This window comes from Pimephales promelas, chromosome 17 (assembly GCF_988280905.1).
Source record: "Pimephales promelas chromosome 17, fPimPro1.hap1.1, whole genome shotgun sequence".
Lineage (NCBI taxonomy): Eukaryota > Metazoa > Chordata > Actinopteri > Cypriniformes > Leuciscidae > Pimephales > Pimephales promelas.
In genome coordinates, this window is record NC_142785.1 from 5361286 (window position 1) to 5377883 (window position 16598).

The window sequence follows — 16598 nt, forward strand, 5'->3', positions numbered from 1 at the left end:
TGTCCGCTCAGACAACACTACGGCAGTAGCGTACATCAACCACCAGGGGGGTCTACGCTCACGCCAGTTGTCGCAGCTCGCCCGGCACCTCTTGATATGGAGTCAGAAGCACCTGAGGTCCCTTCGTGCAGTTTACATTCCTGGAGACCGGAACTGGGCAGCCGACGAGCTGTCCCGGGTCCGCCCCATCTCCGGCGAGTGGCGACTCCATCCCCAGTCGGTCCAGCTGATTTGGGACGAGTTCGGGGAGGCACAGATAGACCTGTTCGCCTCTCGGGACTCGTCCCACTGCGCCCAGTTTTATTCTCTGACCCGCGGCACTCTCGGCTCGGATGCGCTGGCGCACAGCTGGCCACGGGGCCCACGCAAGTATGCGTTTCCCCCAGTGAGCCTCCTTGCACGGGTGTTGTGCAAGATCAAGGAGGACGAGGAGCAGGTCTTGCTGGTAGCCCCCTACTGGCCCACCAAGACGTGGTTCTCCGATCTCATGCTCCTCGCGACAGCACCTCCTTGGCCTATTCCTCTGAGACCAGACCTACTCTCTCAGAGACGGGGCACTCTGTGGCACCCTCGTCCCGATCTTTGGAGGCTGCACGTGTGGCTCCTGGACGGGACGAGGCAGGTTTGAGTTCGCTGCCACCTGCGGTGGCGGCAACCATCACTTCCGCAAGAGCGTCGTCCACGAGACACCTTTATGCGTTGAAGTGGAACCTCTTCGTCAATTGGTGCTCTTCTCGCGGAGAAGACCCCCGGAGATGTTCGATCGGTGTCGTGCTTTCCTTCCTGCAAGAAGGGTTGGAGCGCAGGCTGTCGCCCTCCACCCTTAAGGTTTACGTCGCGGCCATTGCCGCTTCTCATGAAGCAGTGGAAGGTAAGTCCTTAGGGAAGCACGACCTGGTCATCAGGTTCCTGAGGGGAGCGAGGAGGCTGCATCCGCCTCGTCCTCCCCTCGTACCCTTTTGGGACCTCTCGGTAGTTTTAAGTGCTCTGCAGAGGCATCCCTTTGAGCCTTTGCAATCGGTAGAGTTAAAGTTTCTGTCCATGAAGACAGCACTCCTGGTTGCATTGGCCTCCATCAAGAGGGTGGGGGACCTGCACGCATTCTCCGTTGACGAAGCGTGCCTGGAGTTCGGGCCGGCTTACTCTCACGTGATCCTGAGACCCCGGCCTGGATATGTGCCCAAGGTTCCCACCACTCCCTTCCGGGACCAGGTGGTGAACCTGCAAGCGCTGCCCCCGGAGGAGACAGACCCAGCCTTGGCACTGCTCTGTCCGGTACGTGCTCTCCGCACCTATGTCGACAGAACGCAGTGTTTCAGGACCTCAGACCAGCTCTTTGTCTGTCATGGAGGGAGCCAGAAGGGAAGGGCTCTCTCAAAGCAACGGCTGTCCCACTGGATTGTGGATGCCATTGCTTTGTCTTACCAGCAGCAAGGCCTTCCGTGCCCCCTTGGTGTGATGGCCCATTCCACTCGGAGTGTGGCCTCCTCTTGGGCTTTAGCGCACGGCGCCTCGCTAACAGACATCTGCAGAGCTGCAGGCTGGGCGACACCCAACACCTTCGCCAGATTCTATAATCTGCGAATTGAGCCGGTATCCTCTCACGTACTCGTTTCGGCCAGTTCTGGATCCGCTCAGGTGTCTTCGCTTGCTCGCCACTCCACTCCCCGGACTGGATAAGTGCGATTTTTCCTCAGTTCTTCCATTGAAGCCTTGAGTCCTCCAGCACCGACGATGCGGGCACCACTGCTGTGGCTCTGGATGCTGGCTAGGTGCCTCCATGCGTACAGTTCCCCCTTGGTAACCGTCTCATGTGTATTATCCACTGTAAGCCTCTCTGAGCATGTGTCTTCCCTTGGCAAGCCATCTGCCACCCCTGGAGCTGAAATTAGTAGCCACCTGCGGTTGGTGCTCCAGTGATTCCATATGTGTTCCTAGGTGGCCATATGTGTATTCGTAAGTCCTCCCTTCGGTAGGCAGCTGGTAGCATGTCCCCTTCGGGATATGTTTCCCAGTGTACCTTGGTAATCCTGTGTCTAAGTCGGATCCCCTAAGGAAAACAGGTAAGGCTCGGGGGTTCAGACTTTCGCAGGGCACTGGAAGACAGCCTGAAGTTGGCGTGATGGCACAGACCCCCAATCTCCGTCACTTCTGACGTAACTCGAAGTGACTACGAAAGGGAACGTCTCGGTTACGTATGTAACCCTCGTTCCCTGAGTAGGGAACGGAGACGTTACGTCTCCCTGCCACTTCTGCTGTATCGCTGGGTAGATGCCGAGTTCAGTCTTGGCTCCTCAGCGAAGACATACTGCGGTTGCGTTCACTTCCTCCTTTTATACTCACGGAGTAGGGCGGAGTACGCTATGCAAATTTCCGCAGCCCCAAGGCATTGCATGCCATTGGCTCGTGTTTAAATACTCGAAGAGGATTGGCTTTCTATGCGAAACCCCCAATCTCCGTCACTTCTGACGTAACGTCTCCGTTCCCTACTCAGGGAACGAGGGTTACATACGTAACCGAGACGTTATTTTTAATACATAAATCAAATGACATTGTGTGTTAAAATGACTGCTTTTGTATAATGTTTGTGCATTTTTGTAGGATCTGAAATGTCTGCAGACTGGTGTGAGCACTGAGGATGAGGAGCCCAGAGCTGCATCCTGGAAGTGGTGCCATGGATGAGACCCTCCATCTCTCCACCTGCCCTTATTGCCTCAGATTGTGAAGCGCAGCACAGCAACAAGCTCCGGCACGAAGGCACAGTCCCCTCTGGTGAATTCATCAGAATAAAGCCGCAGAATGGAAACGGCTGTGTTGAGTCGGCAGTAGATGTGGTGTTCAGCGGCTGTAAATACATGCTTGTAGTTTGAATAAAGCTTTGTTTCATGTGGTGTTGACTTGTATGTGCTTTTGTTTATTGTGATGGTTACTTTTATTTGTTCTTTTACTCATTTATTCATGTTTCTTATTGTTGTCAGTATATAAAATTTAATTAATGTATGCATTAATTCATCAATTGACTAACAATTGAGACGTTTCACTGCATTTAGCAATATAAATGTATTCATGCATAACTAAAACAAATTACATTTTGCTTGTTTTATTAAATTATATTTTTAGTATATAAAAAAATTATATAATTAAGTATTGGTCAGCATTTAATATTATTATTTTGTATAAGTTTTGGGGTGGGCTAACAATGCAATTCAATCTGAGGTAATATTAATTTTTAAGGAGTGATACTTACATTTTTTGAGTATAAAATCAACAGTTTTCTCCAAAAGAGATCTTCGAGCAGCTGCCCGTCTCCTTTGTGCAGACATTACAAACGCATAGGAAAACTGTTCTAGGTTGTGCTGTCGAGTTACTGATGTTATGAAGTGTTAGTGCACCTGTCGCTGATATAATTTAAACTTATTACATGCAAGATCATGGAAAGATACTATAGTTTATCTAACAATCATAATGACAAAACAGAAAATATAAAGATCATTGGTTTGTACATCACACTATGATATAAAATTATATTTATACACAGGAAAAAAGAACAATAAAAAAGGCTAAATATCTTCATTATAGTTCTTCATAATACATAAAAAATAGTTGTTGTTATATGTCTGAGGGATGAAACGAGGTAAATTCATGAAGAAAAAGAGGAAAACTTAAAGGAGAAACCTTTTGGGTATAAAATAAAGAAATTAACAACATAATCAAGAGATGACGATTTTGGGGTTTCTTAATAAAAAAAATATCGTTATAAGAATAACACTGTTGGTCACATTAGTAGGGTTTAAAATATAACATGATTTTTTTTTTCCAAGGAAAAAACGTTTAATCAAAGCTTGCCCTTTATCGTCGTCTTAAATTGAGTTCTGCACTTATAGTTTATGGCAACTTAAGTACGCCACAAAATAAAAAAAGGGAATTGTGACTCACTTACAATTGCTAGTTTATATCTCACAATTTGGACTATTTCAATTGTGCGTTTATAGCTCACCATTTCCGTTCAATTGCAAGATACAAAATTAGAATAACAATTGTTAGTTATAACAAATAGTGAAATATGAACTCAATTGCGAGAAAGAAAGCCAGATAAAGTTGAAATTAGCTTTTTTATTCTGTGGCAAAAGCAAGCTGCAATTGACATCTATGGGAAAATCAACTTTGGGAATTATAAATGCATTTTTACAAAGTGGAAAGAAAAAACGATCATGCTAAGTGAGAAACAATTTATTTTTTAATACATTTGGGTGATGACAATAAAGCAACTTAAAGACAAAAAAAACCTGCAGATTATAGAGTCTAATGTTTACTTCCAGAGTTTCTTGATGGACATGTTTTTCTCACTGTCTTTCTGCATGACCTGTGAAAATATAGTAAATTATAAATGAAGAGATATCCATGAAAACAAACGGGTCTAATATTAGGATTGGCAGGTTAAAATAATTACACTGAAAGCACAAATCAGAAAAACAACAACAACAATATGTTTCAGTACCTTGGCCACTGCCATTTCAAAATCCTCTTGGGTAACGTGGACTCTCCTCTCTCTCAGGGCGTACATCCCTGCCTCGGTGCAGACACCCTGTCACACAAGCACAAATAAAAGCTGATTTCAGCACTGCTCCTCCTGAATAAGTGGCGCATAACTGACTGGAAATGATCCTGCTGTGACCTCACCTTGACCTCAGCACCAGACGCTCCTGGCATCAGCTCCGCAATCTTGCGCAGGTTAATGCCACGCGTCAGGTTCATTTTGCGGGAGTGGATCTTCAAAATGTCCAAACGGGCCTGCAGAGAACAAAATAACACTATTTTTTTCCTTCTATGGAAGTCAATGAGACCAGAAACGGTCAGGTTACTGATATTCTTCTAAATATCAGAAAATCGACTGAATGGATTCAAAAACGATAAAACCCAACTGTTTAACTCTGGGGGAGTTGTAAAATGAGCCTATTTTCAAAAAAAAGTGGAGTATCCCTTTAAGAGCGAGGGCATAAACTTATATTCTGAAATCACGATGAACAAGTTTGCATATTTAGAAACATACTTATGTATTCTCCTGTGTTGGAGTAGGTTTATAAATGATTTATGTTACAAATCTAATAAAACGGCACACACTGCATTCCCTGAAGCAACCCAAACTCACAGTATATGCAGAGATGGAGTTAACCAAGGGCATTTACGGTCAACGGAGCTGCTCTGAGATGTACGTGACCTACATGCATGTAAATAATTAAAGCACATACCGGTATACTAAACCAGCAGGGCATATATTTAATAAATTGCTTTGGAGTCTTTGTGAATTCTCAATAGCATTATCTATGCTGTATTATGATATTTTAAATGGTTTTAATATTTCGTGCAGCCTTAGAAATGATCCAATAATGTGGTTCATGGTTTCTCATTTGTAAAATGCACCACTTCTAGTATTTTTCCAGTTACTTGACAAGGGTAATTTGCAAGCAAGGATATTTTTTTTTAAATCAAGTACATTCCAAATTTAATCAAGGAATTGTGACAGCCCAAGTCAAGATGATAGAGAAAACTAAAAAATATGTAACAATCCCAGCTTACCGCTTCATTTGGAGGGGGAAATTCAATCTTCCGGTCAATGCGGCCTGGTCGAAGAAGTGCAGAGTCTAGAATATCAATACGGTTTGTTGCCATGATAACCTGAGGGAAACAAGAAAACATTTAGTAAATTCATACATTTCTTTAGAAAAATGATACAAACACAGCAGGAGGCGCAAGTTTGGCCATAGCACCCCTGGTGGTGATGATTGGAAAGTTCAATGAGTATGTGGTCTGTAACGGTCACTTTGTGCATTTATGGAAATCTGAGGTAAAATGAGAGTATCAGTTATAGATTTGACAGGCAAGGAGAAAAGATAACCGCTCTACCGACTTTTGTGCTCTGTGGGTGGTTGCCCTTCATCCTTAATAAGCAAACTTCAGCTGGTCCAAAACGCAGCAGCTCGAGTTCTTACCAGAACCAGGAAGTATGACCATATTAGCTCGGTTCTGTCCACCCTGCATTGGCTGCCTATTAAACATCGTATAAATTTTAAAATATTTCTGATTACTTATAAAACACTAAATGGTTTAGCTCCACTGTACTTTAGCGAGCTCTTAACGCATTATAGTCCTTCACGTCTATTGCGATCTCAAAACTCCGGCCAGTTGATAATACCTAGAATATCAAAAATCGACGGCTGGCGGGATATCCTTTTCCTATTTAGCACCAAAACTCTGGAACAATCTTCCCAACATTGTCCGGGAAGCAGACACACTCTGTCAGTTCAAATCTAGACTTAAAACACATCTCTTTGGCCTAGCATACGGCGCTTTTCTACTGCATAGTACGGTACGGTTCGGTTCGGTACGGCTCACTTTGGCGCTTTTCCACTGCATGGTACGGTACAGTACGGTTCGCTTCGGGTCGCTTTAAATGGTACCTGGTCTGTTGAGGTTCCAAGCGTATCGTACCGGTACTAAAATATGACGTGAAACACTGCAGATCACTGATTGGTCAGACAGAATCGTCACTACCAGCGTCATTGGATTTGCGACACGAGACACTTTTTTAGCAGTAGTTTGTTTTGCTGCCATCAGCCTCATTATAAACGCATTTTTCCGTCTAGCAGTTAAAAACAACCACATACCGAGAATCAAGAACACCATCCCCTCGATAGTCTCCATTGTTCCTGTGTTGTGGGTTTGAAAATGTGGCGCTTTTAAGATGATGTCATGGCAGTAGAGGCGCGCGCAAATAACGATCAGTCCCACACACTTTGAAGGGGTACTAGTGCAGTGGAAAAGCAACAGAGCTAAGCGAACCGAACCGATCCGTACCGACTCAAAACGTACCACGCAGTGGAAACGCGAAGCGAGCCGAACTGTTCCGCGCAGAGTCGAACCGTACCGTACCACGCAGTGGAAACGCGAAGCGAGCCGAACTGTTCCGCGCAGAGTCGAACCGTACCGTACTATGCAATGGAAAAGCGCCAATAGATAAAAAAACACTATAGACTTCCTAAATTCAAAATTAGGCTGCATAGTTTAGATCAGCCGGAATCAGGAACACGTCCTGTAAATCCTGATGTACTTGGTACATCAAAAGAAGGATGGCGTCTACACTTAAAGTAGTTTCTCTGTTTATCCCGAGGGACCCTCTATGGTGGACCTTCGCATGGACCCATCCCGACTCATCCTCATCGACACGACAGCCATCGGCACTGATCCTCAACATCTCGTCTCCAAACCGGCATGGTTACTTCGACTTACACACAGAGGGAAATGGACAATTCTCTTAATGTTTCCATCTAATTTGTTTTGTTATCACTGTTCCTTCATTGGCCAGAGGAGAGCCTGGGTTCTCCCAAGGTTTTTTTCTCCATTCAGTCACCAGATGGAGTTTTGGTTCCTTGCCACTGTTGCCTTGGCTTTTGGCTTGCTTAGTGGGGGACATTTAATATTCAACAATATTATTGATCTGTGTTGTATTATTTTCATGTTATTTTTCACTGTATACACGATTTTCATGTTATCATGTGTTCCCATGTATGCGGACGAGTGTGATGTTTAAGTCATTGTATTAAACATTCTGAGAGGATTCTGCTGATGTATGGTAAGTTTTGGAAAATAACTGATAATAATAGCATTTAAATTTGTTTGATATATCAGCTTTTAAAAACCAGAGACCTTTCGTGTAACGATCAGCACTTAGTTTACAGATGTTTGCTTCTCACCTTGATGTTCTTGGTGGCCTCGAATCCGTCCAGCTGGTTGAGGAGCTCCAGCATTGTTCTCTGCACCTCACTGTCTCCTCCTGATCCGCCCTCCAGCCGAGAAGAGCCGATGGAGTCGATCTCATCCATGAAGATGATGGAGGGTGCATGCTCCCTGGCCATGACGAACAGCTCGCGCACCATACGCGCTCCTGACAACAGAGAATATATGGAGTCCAATTAGGGCAATCAATCCAGCTTGAGAAATCGGCCTTTTATTTTATTTATTTTTATTTTCCTATTACAGAGCTATTAGATGGCTTTAGAAAACTTGGATTAGAGCAGATTTGTCATTTAAACTGTTTTGATTATAGGTTAATGGTGTGTGTTAGTTATTTTTGACAACCCCTGGTCAATATATGCTTTTATTGTAAGGAAAATAGCAGCAAGAACATTCTTCTAACAGAAGAAAGTCATACAGTGATCAAGTCGCATTTGCGACTAAAATTTGATTTTTTTTTTTTTAAATTAAGAAATTTCATACATAAAAAAATATTAAATATCTTAAATGATCTAACAAACAACTTTAAAATCATGATAGTTTTTTAAACAACAAAAAACAAAGCCTTATGATTTAAATGGCACCTATTATGCCCCTTCTCAGAAGATGTAAAATAAGTCTCTGATGTCCCCAGGGTATTTATGTGAAGTTTTAGCTCAAAATACCCAACAGATATTTTTTTAAAGCATGTTTAAATTGTCACTTGGGGCTCAGAAAAACACACTGTTTTAGTGTGTATCCCTTTAAAGGGTTAGTTCACCCAAAAATGAAAATTCTGTCAGTATTTACTCACCCTCATGTTGTTCCAACCCCGTAAGACCTTCGTTCATCTTCAGAACACAAATTAAGATATTTAAGATATTAAAATCGCTCCTGCATACAGTCCATAGGCTTCTTGAGGGACTGGCTCTTGCTGGCCTCGAAAAGTCATTAAAGACATCGTTAAAATAGTCCAAGTGACTACAGGGGCTAAATCTTAAGTTTATCAAACGACGAGAACACTTTTGTGCGCAAAAAAACAACAAAAATAACGACTTTATTTCAACTATTCGTTTATTGCTCCCTCTGCGCGAGTCAGGTTACTAGTTTAATAGCGTAAGCTTCTGTCATTGTACGTCACACGCATCACACACACATGACCAGCGTCGGCCAATAGTGAGCCTACGTGTGACGTAGCTTTACGCAATCACACTACGTTAACTGACTTACAGGCTCATGGAGAAGGAAGTGAATAGTTGAAATAAAGTCGTTATTTTTGTTGTTTTTTTGCGCACAAAAGTGTTCTCGTCGTTTGATAAACTTAAGATTGAGCCCCTGTAGTCACTTGGACTATTTTAACGATGTCTTTAATGACTTTTCGGGGACAGCAAGAGCCAGTCCCTCAAGAAGCCTATGGACTGTATGCAGGAGCGATCTTAATATCTTAATTTGTGTTCCGAACATGAACGAAGGTCTTACGGGGTTGGAACAACATGAGGGTGAGTAAATACTGACAGAATTTTCATTTTTGGGTGAACTAACCCTTTAAATGCAAATGAGCTGTTGCTGCCGGCAAAGAGGGCGGAGTCTCACAAGCTAATGCTCAGTGGCAGGACAATCTCATCAAGGAATGATCAAATAAAAACAGAAACCCTCAGTAGGGGTGCTCATTTCGACCCAAAGTCAGACAATTATGCCACCAGAGTCAGAGAATATATGCTGTATGGAAATAGAACAGGCATAGTTTAGTTTAATTATGGTTATAACTTATCTTTCACCTTGCTTTTATCCACTATTAGTACAACAATGTTGTAGCGGACCACATCCCAATGATGGCCAAAAATATACTGATGGTGCTTAATAAACTGGTGAACTTTATATCCTTAAAACAACCCGATGAGCTGTCATAAAGTGCGCGCTCTCACTTTCACTTCTGCTGTGATCAGTAATGTTAGGCCTATCGCTTCGGAGACTGTACGCTGGATCACGAACAGATCCATCCTCGAGTAACAACCAGAAATGAACCATGTTCATTCTTACATCCAACAAAAGAACACCTCAATCGCTTTGGAGACAAAGCGCTCTTGTCTAGCGTTACAGCTGCTCCGGTGTCGAAACAATGGTGTAACGACTGTGTACAGCTCACTCAGGGCGGGTCTCTGCATAAACTGCAGTGTCAGGCAACAGTCGTGGGCGGGGCTTGTGCAAAAGTTCGTCACATTGCCCCGAATCTGAGAACGGGTTGTTCTGAGACAGTGCTTATGATTTATGGGGATTTAAAAAAAGAAAAGAAGCAATGGGTGGATTTTTATCTTTATAGGGGGGTTGTGTACACACACTGAGCCTGGGTTCTCCCAAGGTTTTTTCTCCATCCAATCTGATGGAGTTTTGGTTCCTTGCCACTGTCGCCTTGCTTTTGGCTTGCTTAGTCGGGGTTATTTAGTATTTAATATTTAACAATATTATTGATCTGTGTTGTACTACTTTCATGTTATCACTGTGAAGCTGCTTTGATACAATCTGTATTGTGAAAAGCGCTATATAAATAAATGTGACTTGACTTGACACTGCCAACACATATTTATGTTCAAACGCCATGTAAAAGTGAATATTATATAATAGTAGGGGTGTAATGATACACAAAACTGTGGGTTCGGTTTTCCCACAGTTTTGACGCCTCAGTTTGTTTCGGTTTAATTTTTGGTTGTTTTTTTAAACAGTGGTTTAATGAAAATATTGTCTTTGTTTTTAAATTAATTCAATTACAATAGGCTATATGCACGCATAAGTTCTGCATTTGACGCAAGGATGCTCGTCCATTTCCAGTTGTGGAGATTTAAGCGGAGGAGAACCGAGGAAAACGGGATTATGGCAGAGTCTTCAAAATTTACTGTCCTCCCGTCTTTGAAACAAAACTTTCATATTTCAGATGTAATTTTATATATAGTTATGTTTATTTAATATAATTTTAAAATGAAGCATAAACACAACGAGGGATGTCTGTTTTTGTGACTAAAGTTTCTTAAGTATAACCATGGAGTATAAAATTCAATATAAACTCTCGGTATTGCATTGGACTCTACAATCGGCGGAAGTTATCGAGCATCCTTACACCTTCACCGGAAATAACGCCATGCATAGAGCCCATTAAACGTTTCAAAAGGATTAAAAAAAAAATCTGCTAATGCTGTATATGTAGGGAGCCACACATTACTATAACATTAAAGGTTGTAGCCTAGACTTTTAACCTAAATTCAGATGCTATTTATTTTTTAGATATAATAATCAACACACAACACATTGTATGAAAACATGTAAACTGAACATAAGGCAGTTTTTGCATTAACTTGTGTTTTTACTCTAATTTGTTATTGAAATATAATAATTTACAGCTGTCATTTTCATGACATTTCAAGATATTTTAAACATGCATTAAATAATCAAGACATCATTAACAGGCTAAGTAAAATATAATATATAGGCTAACATAGTGCATTTATTTAATGCAAGAGTGCATTTATAGGAACCAAAGTTGTGGACACTAAATCACTGGACTGTTGAGGTAAATATAATGCTAATGACAAGCTATGCTGTTTTATTGACGTCTTTCCGCTGCTGAAACTGATTGAGTGATTACACGAGTTATGATGCCTTTCAGTAAGTATACTTTATCTTTCAACATACCTTCAGGTGTCCATTCTCTAACTGAGGAAGAGATGATCGCGTTTACTCGCGCTGCCACTTGAAATGAGGAGCCTAGTACAGCGATCTGTCACGCCACATTAAAGAGCGCCAAAACGCCATTTATTGTTTGAATTTCGTGATCAACTAGACAGAATTTGAAAGATCACACCTTGCTTATAATCGAAAGTAACAAAACATGGAGCTTGTTATTTGGTGTTAATAGTGGTTAGGCTACAAAACTGAATTCGTTGTGTACTGTACACATAAGACATGAGGTGCACTGAGCCGGGCTGGGCGGGGCCGGGGTAGCAGGGGGCGGGGCGTATTCGGTACGCAATCACAGAATCACATTAATTTAAATCATGTAAATGTCACCTTGTATCCCTTTAAGGAAAAACACATTATTTGATACATGTTTGTTCAGTTTGAGGAGTTTTTTTAAAAAGATCCGAAATTTTCCAACTCGGGAGCACATGTCCATCAACAACCCATAAAGCCTTGACACATGAACTTGATATGTCTAGAAGCCCACCAACCTTCTCCAATGAATTTCTGCACCAGCTCTGATCCAGACACCCTGATGAAGGTGCAGTCGGTGTGGTGGGCCACGGCTCGGGCTAACAGGGTCTTTCCTGTGCCAGGAGGTCCATACAATAACACACCCTGCAGACCAACACACACATTACAAAATATGAAGCAACAGACCAGTATATTTCTTACATGACACGTTTGACCTGATAAGGATGTGTTATGCTATCACTTGCCTTAGGCTGTGCAATTCCTAGAGCCTCAAACAATTCTGGGTGCTTGACTGGAAGCTCAATCACTTCCTTGATCTCTTTGATTTGTTTGTCCAGCCCTCCGATCATCTCGTACGTCGAATCTGGCACTTTTTCCACCATCATCAGTGAGACGAGTGGGTCCACTTTGTTTGGCAGGATTTTGTGAAGCGTGTAACTGTCGTTACGAAGTGCTACACGGCAATTTGGAGTTACCTGGAGGATATAAGAAATTAGTATACTATAAAGTTTAATAAGTTCACAAGTTAATACACATTAGTAATTAGTCAGATTTTTTATATGTTCTTTTTTTCCGTTTAATGACGAATACCATATTCCGGATCAGTTAGAAAAAGTAGTAGCACACCTAAAAGTAGTACACCTCAAGTTCAGAGGTATCATTCATGACTTTAAAACCTAGGGCTGATTGATTGGCACTTCATCGTCATCACGATTTCTGCTTCTTACAATTAATCAAGCATAATGTCCATTGTTTAGTTATCCTGAACACTTTTATTTATCTATTTAACATTTTCCTGTATGGGGTTGTCAGATGCCAAGGGTTTAAACCCTCCAATTTGAGCTTTTCTCCAAGAGCTTTAGTTAGTTTTCTCAACCGGGCAATCACATAAACACAATCTCTCTGCAGTGCAAAAAAAAAAAAAATACAAATAGTACCGATGATCTGAAAATACAACAAATATGTACACTACCGGTCAGAAGTTTCAAATAATTATGCTTTAAAAAAAAAAAAAAAAAACCTATTATTAAAAGAAGTCTTGTGTTAAAACATATTAAGCAGCACAGCTGTTTTCAACAACGATAATAAGAGATGTTTCTTGAGCATCAGATCAGCATATCAGAATGATTTCTGAAGAATCATGTGACGCACTGAAGGCTGGAGTAAAGATGCTGCAATATTTAATGTTAAATGATTCAAATACATTAAAAAAAAGAAAACAGCAATTTTAAAGTGCCCGTATTATGCTATTAAAAAATGTTATTAATTTTGTTTTGGAGGTCTCCTACAATTGGATTTACATGCACCTGAGGTAAAAAAAAAAAAAATCTCATATTTATTTAATTCTCATAATAAACACTGCACTAGGGCTGGGGTAAACGATTATTAACTAAACGATTAGTTGGGCAATTATTTTATCGATCAGTCGACTAATTGGACGACTAATATAAAGAATATTTTTTCTGCTGCTCAATTAATAAAAAAACAACATCTCAAATAAATACTAGCATACTGAATCAAAATACTATAAGCTGGCTAACGTTAGTCTAATGTTATGTATTTGAACACCATTATAACTCTACAACCGCCAAAACCGTGTTATTAAAATATTTTTTACAAACATTTTTTATCATAGAGAATGTTTAAATATTAATATCAGCTGAGGAGGGAAACGGAGGCGGAGTTAGTGGTGCGATCGGAGACTGCTACTGCTGGAGAATGAATCGGGAGAGGTTTGTGCACCTACTGATCAGAGCGCGTGCTGACACGGAGTAAAGCCTTGTTTATACTCGACACGTTCGCACGAGCGCGAATGTGCGCACGGCAAAAATGACTCGTTGGGTGCGCAAGACCAGGAAGACTGTGGATGGCTGTGTGTACGCCTTTTTTTGTAACAGCGCGCCCGGCGCCGCGTCCGGTAACGACTTCAAGCCGAATCTGCCCGAGCTTGTACGTCTCACCACACCGGCACCCAGTTTGCGCATCTAAATTGCAATTTTTTTTCTTAAGGGTTTGTTTACTGTATGTGATTCATTTATTGGATAGCACATTCACTTCTAGTTGTCTTCGTCCTCTATTCTGCAATGTTTCGGTCTCCCACGTGTGTGGCAAGCTGTACCGCCGGGAACATGCAAAAAATAAATAAATAAAGAAGCGTCGACGCAAAAATATGACGTCGACGCAATTTTGACGTCGAATCAATGACGATCCGCTAAAGCACTACAATGCACCATCACATTATTTCTCAAAGAGTCTTAAATCAGTTTGCTCAGTTTCAGTCTCTCTAAACTTCTCCTTTCCAAAAGCCTACTCTGCTCTGACTGGTCAGACGGCCCAAATATAATGGTCTGTTGTGATTGGTCTACTACTTACTGCGTGTGTCAGAAACGAAACGCCTATATTATCACATCTGAATATAAGCACCGGAGGCTTCCTCAGCCACAGTGATCCGAATAGGAACGGTGCGGTCAGTATTTCCGTATCAATTCCAGCGTAAGTCTTCATTCTAGTCATAAATCTTGATTGTGGTTGCTGAATAAAACGCACTTACTCAGCCTCTGTGCCACAGGGCAGTCTTTTTTGTTTGAATATTAACATAATTCAGAATTATTGGAGCTTCTTGACATTTTACCAGCTTTTATAATGTAGAGGTGTGTTGATGCATATGATATAAACTTCATGAGGTACAATAAACCCTGTGTATGAGTTTATGTTCTCTTGAATTGCACTTATGTGAAAGTGCAATATCATGACGAAAAGTTGATCCTTAGTAAAACCCAAACAAAATACTTACATCATTTATATCAATGTTCTTATCCACATCCACCACAAACTTTCCTTCAGGATGCACCTAAAAATAAAGCATAAACATACATGAATAAACAATCTCAGCACCGATCGTGATCATGAGAAAAGCTGAAAATAACGGCCGTCAAACCTTGACCAGCACTTTCTTCTTGTCCATGGCTCTCACCACCTCTCCAACATAAGAGCCCTGCTCCTGCAGTAACTGAAGCTCCTCACGCAGGAGGCGCACTAAAGGAAACAGAGCAAAACAATCCTGTCATGTCATACTGATTATATTTATAGCACAGGCTATTTGGCATCTGAACACCAAAAATGACATTCATAAAGTTGGTTGAAAGAGCTTTACCCTTGGCATTTAACTCATTCCTTTGAGCCTGCAGACGTCTGAGATTTTGGCTTTTATCGTTCACTGTCAACTGAGTGAAGAGACAAGCACATTTAGACACAACTTACCTTTGTAGAAAAGAAGTTGATTGTATTGAATGTACAGATTGTAGTGGAGTATTTTTTTTAAAACTGAATTTGCATATAATATAATATGAACAAAATAAATAGCAGTTTAAGTATACTTAATCAAAGTATAGTATGTATGTATTTTGATATTGCATTTAGAGTTAATATATTTTGAGTGTTGTAAATTGCAACTCAATCATTACACAGGTGTAATTACAAACATATTTAAATACATTACACACAAGTTTTAATATAAATGGCATTCAATTGTATTTTAGTTTGTATCATAAATATTTGTCATTACATCCAGCAGTAAACATTAACCATATTTCAAAAACAATAGAAGTAATGATAAATTTACATAGATGTAAGCGGATAAGGTCAACTGCATTTAATATACATTTAAAACAAATAATTAATAATAAACTGTCATGTAATTGTAAATACAACTTCTTAATATTATCAACAGAATATATTGCGTGTCAGGCAAACTAACGTTACAACATTTCATGGCTATTCTCACCTGAAGCTCCTCGATTTTAGACAGGTAATACTGTCGGAGCCCAGAGCCTCCTTTACTCTCCTCAATATCCATCTGCAAAAATTATTAATAACAATAACATGATGAGGAGGAATGTCTTATGATTTCAGGATCAAATACGACATTTCTTAAGTATAATCAGAGAATTATCATTTTATTATTAGGCATATAAAGACCTCTGTTGTTGTTATAAGTGATTCTGCAAGTAAATACGAAACATTGATAATTTGTCATGTAATATATCCAGTTATGCCATGTTATGATCAGTCCCAGTCAGTGACAATGAGACAGCAAACTCTGCCTCATTCGGTGCTGACGCGCGTTACATTCAGCAATTTCAACTTATATTTCTAAACACTACAGTTACAGCATATTCCTTCTATGTAATGTGTGATGCTAACCAACAGCTAACCATATTGTTCATATTAGAAAATTTAACACATAAATAACACTTACTTGGTCAATCCCGTCCAGCGCCATCTTGAACATACAAACTTCCGTTCGTCAGCGGCGTTTTACCGTTTTGTTTTCCTCTCGGGGAGATGCAGAGTGAAGGCGTCGAGCTCTAGCGCCACCGATAGGCTGGAGAAACCGTATGTGGACAGAAAAATGTAGCCTTATTTATACCGTTTGCATTGTTTGTAACAGCTTTAATGAATAATATGACTGTTCGAACCTATAATTGCTCTTGCTTTTGTACAGTATGTTTGCTGAAGCCCTCTCATCCCCAGTCTCCATCATTTTTGTACAATTTTAGCAGCCCCAAAACAGTAGCGAAAAAGGGAACTCTAGGACAGATGAGCTATTTGTATTATTATTATTA

General features: G+C 40.8%; 1 protein-coding gene across 1 annotated transcript; it reads right to left on the bottom strand.

Annotated features, from left to right (window-relative positions):
* Nucleotides 1–4214: 4214 nt before the first annotated feature.
* On the bottom strand, nt 4215–16361 carry psmc5 (proteasome 26S subunit, ATPase 5). Its single transcript, XM_089121811.1, has 12 exons — nt 16232–16361; nt 15758–15829; nt 15128–15197; nt 14912–15009; nt 14768–14824; nt 12219–12449; nt 11991–12117; nt 7752–7942; nt 5578–5676; nt 4681–4791; nt 4499–4585; nt 4215–4363 (listed from the first exon to the last, which is right to left on the bottom strand). The coding sequence occupies exons 1-12, from the start codon at nt 16262–16264 to the stop codon at nt 4310–4312; spliced, it is 1230 nt and encodes a 409-aa protein (XP_088977937.1). The 5' UTR covers nt 16265–16361; the 3' UTR covers nt 4215–4309.
* Nucleotides 16362–16598: the final 237 nt, after the last annotated feature.

What these genes read in the sequence shown, in the direction of transcription:
- psmc5 (XM_089121811.1), bottom strand. Translation starts at nt 16,264, where the DNA reads ATGTTCAAGATGGCGCTGGACGGGATTGACCAA. An exon ending in CTAAAATCGAGGAGCTTCAG is followed by an intron (nt 15,198 to 15,757) that starts GTGAGAATAGCC and finishes CTCTTCACTCAG; the next exon opens with TTGACAGTGAACGATAAAAG. An exon ending in AGAACATTGATATAAATGAT is followed by an intron (nt 12,450 to 14,767) that starts GTAAGTATTTTG and finishes TATATCCTCCAG; the next exon opens with GTAACTCCAAATTGCCGTGT.